The sequence below is a fragment of the Mycteria americana genome, chromosome 1 (assembly GCF_035582795.1).
Source record: "Mycteria americana isolate JAX WOST 10 ecotype Jacksonville Zoo and Gardens chromosome 1, USCA_MyAme_1.0, whole genome shotgun sequence".
Classification (NCBI taxonomy): Eukaryota; Metazoa; Chordata; class Aves; order Ciconiiformes; family Ciconiidae; genus Mycteria; species Mycteria americana.
In genome coordinates, this window is record NC_134365.1 from 124,975,315 (window position 1) to 124,984,504 (window position 9,190).

The window sequence follows — 9,190 nt, forward strand, 5'->3', positions numbered from 1 at the left end:
ACATGCTATCATGTAATTTCCTTGTGAAAAGGCTCTTAGATGCAAGAATTCCTTCTGACATTGCCTGGCTGGAGGAGCAGACGTGAAGGTGTACGTTACAGGGGTGGTCTTTCTCTGCTTGGCTCCTACTTTGTTAAATGATAAATGCAGAGCTAAGCAGATGTAGCACAGTGCATTCACTCCACTTGGCACCATTCCTTGGGCAGAATGCTCTGCTTTGCTTGCAGATAGAGGGCTTGGTGTTCCTTGCTGGTGTTGGCTGGACCCCGTTCAGCTTTGGTGTGAGGTGTTGCTGGGGAGGTATTACTTATATATGTGGATATTTTACATATTGATCTTATGGTGGTAGCAATATGTTGTAACTGGAATCCCTTAAAGTGCTCTTCCCGCACAAAAGGTATGTCCTCAAAAGGCTGTGTTACTGGCAAGGAACGCCTTGTGCTTCTCAGCCTTTCATAAGGGAAGCTAAAAGAAAAACAGCTTAAGTGGGGGAAAATAAGAAACAGCCAAACTTGAGCCATCCTTGGTAATGGCTTGGAAACCTTACAGAACATTCTTACAAACTGAGGGGAGGCTGTGGGCACGCTGCTCCTTGGAGTGGTGTGTTTCATGATTGCATCTCTCTGCAGGCTCAGCTCAGGATGCAACTGCTCTGTTGAAGTCTTGGGGTGATGGCTAGCACAGTGCTGTCTCTGCTGGTTAGCTTGTGCTTTGCCTTCCTCTTCTGGCTGTATATACAGCATTTTTCTGCTGTGCTTTGCTAAGTCATGCTGACCTTTTTGGAAGTAAAAATGGGAAGGAAAAGCATCCAGCAAAGAGGCAGGTAGTGTCTGAATTGGCCTCTGGCCTGACGCTGCCCTAAATTCCTAAGCAATTAAGAGAAGAGATGAAAGTATTTGGTAATGGAGAGGCTGATACGGTTTCAGTTTCTGATGGTGGCCAAGATTGCCTTCAAAGGGCTAATATGGTAGCCTCGGCAGTCAGCAGAAATGCCCAAATAAATGACAGCAGATGGAAATGGATGCTGTGTACTCTTGATGCATATTTACTACAGATACTGTCCTTGATGTTGTCCTGGAGTTGATTAGTGTTGGAGTGCTTGGTGCAAACATTATGAACATGTTTTCTTCTATCTTCTCTTTCTCCCAGGACGCTTTGCAAGAGATGTATAATCAGGAAGGCGTATTTCCTGGCCAGCAGTTTAAACCTCCTAGGAGACCATGGACTCTCCTAAACTTTCTTTTTTGGGCCACAGTTCTCCTCTCTCCTCTCTTCACATTTGGCTTTGGAGTTTTTGCAAGTGGATCACCTCTCCTTATCCTTGCATTCCTGGGACTTGTTGGAGCAGGTAATAAAAACAGAGAAGATGCTAAGCCCAAAGTGACATGTAACAGGATCCATTACCTCCAATAAGTTCTGTATATTAATTAGTATGAATGGGACTTGCAGAAGAGTACTTGGAGCTCACTCTGTAGTCTTTATATTGTATAGCATTTTTATTATTCAAAAGCTTTAATCCAGGTAGGCTTGCCTTCATATCTTAGGCAATATCTATAGCAATCAATAGCAAGTGAGTCTTGTAGCCCATTATTATGGTGCCTGAAAGAGAAAATACTCTTACTGCCCAACTTGTCTGTGAATTTAAAAAAAAAAAAAAAAAAAAAAAAAAAAAAAAAAAAAAAAACAACCACACAAAAACAACCAAACAAAAAAAATACAAAAAGCCCAAACCCCCACCCCCTCCCAAACAAAAAACCCTAACAAAAAAAACCCCTGCAAACCCATATGGGGGTGGGGGGAGGGGTGGGGGTGGAACATGCTTCAGTGTTCATACTACCTGTCCTGTTAATCAACATAGAAGCATTAATTAGATTTTAAAATCTGGATTGTCCTCCTCTTTTAGTGACATCTGACCTGTGATCTGTGTGCAGCCTCATACAGCGCACTGTTGGTCTGTAGTCACTACTGCCTTCAGGATTGGGTTAACTCATGTTGGTTCTGCTTGCGTGTTTACATGTAACTTCCTAAATCCTTGAACTGGTTTTAATATGCCTCCCATTTCTCTGTTATATTTTAAAGCTTCCTTTGGAGTTCGTAGACTGATAGGAGTAACTGAAATAGAAAAAGGGTCCAGCTATGGCAACCAAGAATTCAAGAAAAAGGAATAACTGACAGCTGCAGTTCAGCACATATAACCAGACTATGGTATCCAATTAACTTCAGTTAAAAAACAACAACAAACACTTAGAAACTATCTTTTTCTTAATGACTGATGACTAATATTAATGAATAAAACTTGAGCCAAGAATGAAGAAGTTGGAGGCATCAACTGAAGAGAACGCATCAACTTTCTGCCTGTTTAAGGATTACTGTAGTCAAACTATGGGAGAAAGTCTGGGGTGGGGTGGAAGAATAAACTAATTTTTCTTGCTTTGTTGGGGAACTTGGGGGTGGGGGAAGAAAAGAGGGCATTGGCCACGGCCACGTGCATCTTCAGATGACTGAATACACTGGTTTCTGTCAAGAGCACTACACTCACTTTTACAACAGGAGCCATTGAATGTTTCCTCTTGCTAAAGCCAATGTAATGTTTGTTGATTTCCAACTTTTTTTATTAATGAGCCAGGAAAAAACAACCCTTCTTAAATTAATTGACAGATGTTCATTGGGTTAGAGCCATTTTGGAAAGGCTATGTTGTCATGGCTACAGATGAAATCCTATTTGTTTCTTACACTGATACTTTTTATTTTCAGGCAATGTCTTAAACCTTCTGTAATGCGAGAGAATGGATAGTGGAGTTTGGAAGCAGTGCGTTACTGATCAGCACATACCATAGAACAGATCCACTAGTATTAAAACAGTATAAAATTTTCATCATATCTCCTGCTAACTGCTCAAGGCTGTTTAATTTCAAAATATTACTTCAGTCTTGAGTGTTGTTTGCCCTGTTTTACATCATACGTTTTGTTTTCTGAATTAATGGTGACCATGGGATTTGGAGTTGTGCAAAGAAGGAAATTTATTCAATTGTCCTGACATTTTCTCCTTTTATTTCTGTTCGCATCTCATCACCAAAATCCAGTTCGGCCAACCTCTCTTAGTAAACTGGGAGGCAGCAGCAGAAATCAGCACAATAGTTTTCAAAATGTCTTCTTTTACAAAAATTTGAAAAGGAGAGGTCTGTGGCAATCAGATTTTGAATACTGGCATCTCTTGAACTTTTAAGGAGAGTTTGGACGTTGATTCAGATGGGGCCAGATTCTACCCTGTGTGCTGTAATGAATAGGGTGTGCTGCACTTTCTACTTGGTCGTGCTTTAGATGTTAATGTGAAGTATATTGCAAGGTGAGCTGTGCTGTTAAGCATTAGAAAAAGTATGGGGTCTCTTCAGGGATTTTAAATATCTTTAGTTTTGCTTGTTGACCTTTCGGTTTTTTTCACTGAAAATTAGAGATCAGAATCATGGCTGTACCTGTCTCTCTCTTATTTTTCTTTCTTGTTTTCTTTTTTACAAACGCACAGTCTGAGATTTTTGTAGATTGCTACTGTATGCATAGCTGGAGAATTATTTGCAAACAGATGGAAACTACCTGTATGTTCAAGTCTGAAGGCCGCAATCTGCATTTGGCTATGCTCAGAAGTTGGTGAAATGGGTTGCAGACCTACAGCTGAGGGCAGAAGCTGACCCTTGGGGTCTGTATTTTTAACCCAGCTGCCACTAGAATATTTATCTCACTTTTGTAAAGAGCAGATCTTATCAAAGCCCTGGTCATTATTTTCATCTTTGCTCTAGTAACCAAGATAAGAGAGTAATAATTTACCTTCTTTTCGTATTTACTCTAACTGTTGGAATGTAACCTCTTCTCCTACAGGTTTTTCTGTTTTCAAACACTGGAAGAGCAATTTTGTAACTTGGAAAAATGTTTTACTTGGGGTCATTAATCACTGTTCTGTCATGCGCTTGATTTTTATTTGTGGTCTTTTCAATAAGAGGATTTGAAGGATGACCTACGTTGTCTGTCTCCTGTTAGACTCATCCTCACTGAATCATTGTACCCGTAGCCCCGGCACTAGTGTGTCATCTTTGTCCCCTCAATAAATCTTCCCTAAGGTAGGGGATGCAAAACTGTTGTTAATGTTAGTGGAATTTGGAATATGCTTTGGGAATTGAGGAGAACAGAGCCTAGCCCTGACTCTGTTTTCCTTGCTGGATGTTTTTGTACTCTGTCTTTAAATATGGTTAGACTTCCAAATGCTGATAAATATAACTCTCTGACTTTTCCCTGTTTTTTAACCAGAGGACTAAAAGCAGTGGGCTTTTCTTTATTCTTTTTTTTTTCTTAAGTAGTTCAGTAATGGGTATATGATTCTTGCTTCTTAGAAAGATGTTACAAATGCTGTATACTTGCTTCCTGAAGATGATATTGAGTATACATAAATTGTACTGGCTTAGCAGAGTGAGGCTTGCAAAGTGGACTGACCATTGACTATGTTTTATAATTATATTTTGAGCAGTATATTAATGGGCATGACAAGAATTTCACAAAATAAGTCCCTTCTTAATGCTGAGAAGAGGGGAGATGCTTAAAGGAGAAGGGAATTAACAGCCTTTCTCTTTACAGGATTCTTTTCTCTTCTTAGTGCATGTAACTCCCTATTAGGAATCATGGGATTAGTGCATGTACATCAAGGGGAGAATAACATTTCATACTTTCTTATAACTTATTGGTCATGCTTTCTTTTTGAAAATATAATAAATACATCATCAGTTACTTAAATTTTGCTCTTCTAAACAGACATATCGGTAACCATTTGGAAAACTGAAATGTACAGCAATGCACAAAACAGTACAAAACCAACACAGATATCTTCATTTTTGAATTTTATCCCCTCAAACAGGGGTTTTTATACACGCGTGCACACGTACACAGAGTATGTATAAATTAAAATGACTGGAAATAGCTGAAGTTAATGTCACTAATGAAGATTAGCAGGTGGCTTGGATTGGAAAAGTGAGCATAGATTTTATATCTTATTTTCTTCTGGTTTAATAGAACATAGCTTGTATATTTGACTACCAAGCCCTTTAAGAGCAATAATAAACAAAAATATATCATGTTTTTTGTCTTTTGCTTTTCAACCATGCTAGGTTTAATAAACTTAAATCTATAGGAGTGTTTTCTCTTTCCACATTTCAAAAGTTTAATTCATTGCTTGATTGTTTAGACTAAATACCATGTTCTCCAGTATGGACTTGCAAGCTGACTGCCATGGAGTTCAGCATCGACTCCGAAGATGAATGGTTCTCAGACTAATATGGACAGATGCTGTGCTCTTGGCCTTGGCAGCGCTTGTCGTTAGTCATGAAGAACAATGATGTTGCTCTCAGAGTGGGATTTGCAGTTCCAAGGTAGCATCATGTTGACCTACGTCTAAGAACCTGGTGGGAGAGCTCGGAGACTGCTGGCATTGTGGCATCTCTCAGTTAGGAAGGCACAAAAAGCTGTTGCTGAAGAAGGACCAGATAACTGATATCCGGAGGTCTTGGCTCAGTAGAGATTACAGTTCTCTCTTGTTCATTGTGGGCTGAATGTGCTCTTGCAACTGACTTTGCATCACTGAGCAAAATATCTGTCTCTGGCACAAAGAGTATGGGAAGTACAAAGTACGTTCCTTTGTTCTGCTTTAACTTATCTTGAAGGGCTCTACACTTAATTGCTGACCAATGAATATGACTACTACCTTTGTCCTAATTGCCTAGTATTCACAGAAAAAGTGAGTGTATCTGCTCACTTCCACGTGATACCACTTGTCTCCATCTACTGATGTCTGTATATTTGCTTGCCTGTATTTTCTGCAGATGGTTCGGTTATGACCTCTTAGCTGGAACTTGGACCTTTGCAGTTCAACCAGTCCTATACAAATCGTCTCACGTAGGTGGGGTTTTGTCTTCCTGCATTTTGGCACTGGTTGACGTGCTCATTAGGTCCGAAGTGACACAGTTGTGTTTGTGTTAAGCGATAATGCAACTTTGCTGCTTCAGAGCAAAACTTTTATTAGGGAAGAGAAGTCCTGCTTCCCAGGCCTGCTCACATAGGCCGTCACAACCTGGTAACGGGTCCCTCTGGCGCTGATGAAACCAATAGAAGGGAGTTGGGACAAGGTCTTCACTAACAGTTGGAGTAACTAGCGAGCAGGGGTCACTGTGCGTCTGATAATTGCTAAAGGTGCAGTTTCTGTTTGGGAGTACCCCAAAATCTGGTTTTGCTTCATGTACATTTTGATTAAAGAAATGTGGGGTTGGAAGCTTTTGATAATGCTGAGTTCACACTATGCAGAGTGTTCCAGATTGAAGACGGAGAATACTCACATATTTTGGCATCTTGGAGAAGTATGTACCACGAAGGCTAAGGCCAAGATTGGACAGACCTAGCCCAAGTGTGTTTCATTCAGATGCTGCAGGGCAATGCAAATAAAAGTGAAAAATCCATTCCTAGATTTCCTTTGAAAATTGGATGCACCGCGGTAGCTCACAGCGTCTCCTGGATGCCCGTGTGCTTATGTCACTTAGTGTGAAGGTTCTGGTTCCCAGAGGTCGATTACTACACATTCTGGTTTATGCCTGTGGAGAGAAGCCCATCCCTGTAATGGTAATGCTGAATTTGTACTTTGACCCAGCTTGTCACGCAGCTCCTCGTTTCCGTATGTCTGAACTTTTTGATCTGTAATGGGCTGCTCCAGAGCGGGGTGAAGCTGGGATTTGAAGCAGGTAACAGTCATGCTGAGAGCTGGAAGGAGGAGGAGCACCGCAAGGTGCGTCGCTGAAGGGAGGAGGAACGCCGACACACCTGGCCAAAGTCTTGCCCTGAGAAAATGGCGCGATGGCCAGCAGCTTTGCAAACCAGGGATAAGCGTGTATGTGGGCAGGCAAACTCTGACTCTAATACGAATGTGAAACCTCCCTGTGACAACTTATGAGGTAACCCTCGCCATGTTCACGTGATTGGGGTCAGAATTTGTTTTGCAGGGCTTATCTCCTTGTTACAGATGGCAACTCTTAGTCTGCCACACTTCCCCCTGTTTATCTTGAAAACTAGTTTATCTGATTGTCTCAGCAATCTCTGCATCAGGATCCTTGCAGATTGTGGGTGTTTTGGTTTGGGGCTTTTTGTTGTTGTTGGTTTTTTTTTATCTGCTATGGTTTTGAGGGAAAACTTTCTGGAAGTCAATGTTACAGGGTCTGCGCCACGTTTGGTAGCCACCAGAAAATGTCATGAAAATATTTCATGCTTGGGAATTGGGAACAGTGGATTGGCATCTGTAAGCCAAACGTGCCATGTTTCTCCTGTCCTTGGCCCCTCTAGGTTTATGGAAAGCTGCCTGTATTTCTTAAAATGTTATACCCCTAGTTACAAGCCCCTCTTCAGTTCTGAAAACTGGGAAGAAAGTTAATTTACTCACTTTCACTTTTGAGAGTACTTGAGTGCAGCTGATTGTCTATTTCTAAAAAGCTTTACATTAGCAGAAGCAGCATTTTATCCTTTTACGAGGAAATGTATTTTAAAAATAGACGTTTCAGCAGAAACTGGAATATAATAGTACTTTTAAAATCTAAATTGGAAGTATTCTGTAGTGTGGGGGCTACCACTACCAATTTGCAGTCTTAGGCAAGTTTTATTTCTTTTTTCATTTTGGCCACGCTGTATTTTCAAGAAAAACACACCAATTTCCTAGTCACGCTAACATCTAATTTGCGAAGGGAGGAAGAGTGGGCAGCAGAGGCTAATCGGGAACGATTTTTTTTTTTTTCCCCCCCAAGGCATGACCTGGTTCTGTGGACCTCCTTTATTACGTGCATGTGCATCTGTGCAGGGAGCCAAGCTGTGCCCCTTCGTGCTGTTTTGCTTCAGCTTTGTCAGAGCTGTACCTTGCGACAACTGAATGCTACTTGCCTGAAGGCCAGGCAGCCGCTCTCGGCTGGCGTGTCGCTCGCTCCTAAAGATCACCAGCAAGTACTGTAGCTTTAACGACAACCTCCTCTCCGAGAAAACTCACCATCCTTAACCCGACTGATCTGTTACAAACTTGTCATTCGGAGGGAAGTGTCAGTACCAGATGATCATTATTAGCCAAATCTAACGAGTAATAAAACTGTATACAGGGTACGCATTTACTGTGCATGTGTATATATTTTTGTACATTTTTACAGTTATTTCCTACACTTGATTTTATGACGTTCCGAAGAGATGCGTCTGAATCTGGTTAAAAACAAGAAGCTATTAAGAAAACCCAACCCTGTCACCTACTGTAGTTTCTACTAAGAACTGTGCCCAAACAAATACGCAGATTTACAGTGCTATGCAAATATTACTTTGTAAGTCGTCTCTTAAATTTTGCTTAAGTAGTTCACGCTGTTTTTACTGGGCTTTCAGAAAAAGATTAACGCAAAAGACTCATCTTGTAAAATAAAATGGCTTTGGCTGTGTGAAAGTACTGTATATTAGAATCTCATTCACGCTTTCAGTTGCTTATTTTAACTGTTCGTGATTTTGTACATAATATGCTGGCATAGAGGGTTTTTCAGTTGTGCTTGAATGAAGAAGGGTGACTGCCCAGCATCTGGGTTTTTGCAGTGTTACTGAGCAAGTAGCCGATAATGTAACTGGGAGATCTGCATCCTTTTCCTATTTGCCGCTCTGGTTTTTGTAACCAAACGCGCACTAAGGGCTATTTTCTTTTTGGTTTGGTTGGTTTTATTTCCATTTATGCTTTTTGGTCTCAGTCCTGCCGACAGATCCATGCGAGGGCCACGTGTCTGCAGCAATAATCTGGGTGGATCGTTTCGAGGGGGCTGGGAGCCTGGGAGTACAGAACAAGCTAAACCCTACGGCCATTCCCTGCACTAGGCCAGCCATTGAGAACTGCAGACCGATGGTGCGTTACTGTAGCATTTATAGAAGCAGTATATAAAGTTTTGTATCGTTCCTCCAAATGACCAGGATGGAGGGGAGGGATGTTCCTTTCCTGGCGAATCCTCCAAAATAAACCTAAAGCTGTATGATCTGGGAGGTTGAGACTCCAGCGGGGTAAGCTGGCTGTACAGACAGATGATGTAGTTTAAACTGATTTTCCAAATCTGACATCTTTCTATTTTCCACTGGAAGATAAAGACCTTCCCCCTTTCTCAGC

The 9,190-nt window shown here is 41.2% G+C and overlaps 1 protein-coding gene across 10 annotated transcripts in view; it reads left to right on the forward strand.

The window, feature by feature from the left end:
- The window catches only part of AGPAT3 (1-acylglycerol-3-phosphate O-acyltransferase 3), a 107,549-nt gene extending 98,965 nt beyond the window's left edge, over positions 1–8,584 (forward strand). For 8 of the 10 annotated variants that reach the window (XM_075519721.1, XM_075519740.1, XM_075519684.1 and 5 more), the window contains 2 exons: positions 1,150–1,348; positions 2,080–8,579. In XM_075519721.1, coding sequence (XP_075375836.1) covers positions 1,150–1,348; positions 2,080–2,168 — 288 coding nt within the window. In that variant the 3' untranslated portion in view covers positions 2,169–8,579. Of the gene's footprint in view, positions 1–1,149; positions 1,349–2,079 lie in introns of all 10 variants that reach the window. The other 2 variants (XM_075519749.1, XM_075519757.1) reach the window with 1 other exon arrangement.
- The last annotated feature ends 606 nt before the right edge of the window (positions 8,585–9,190 follow it).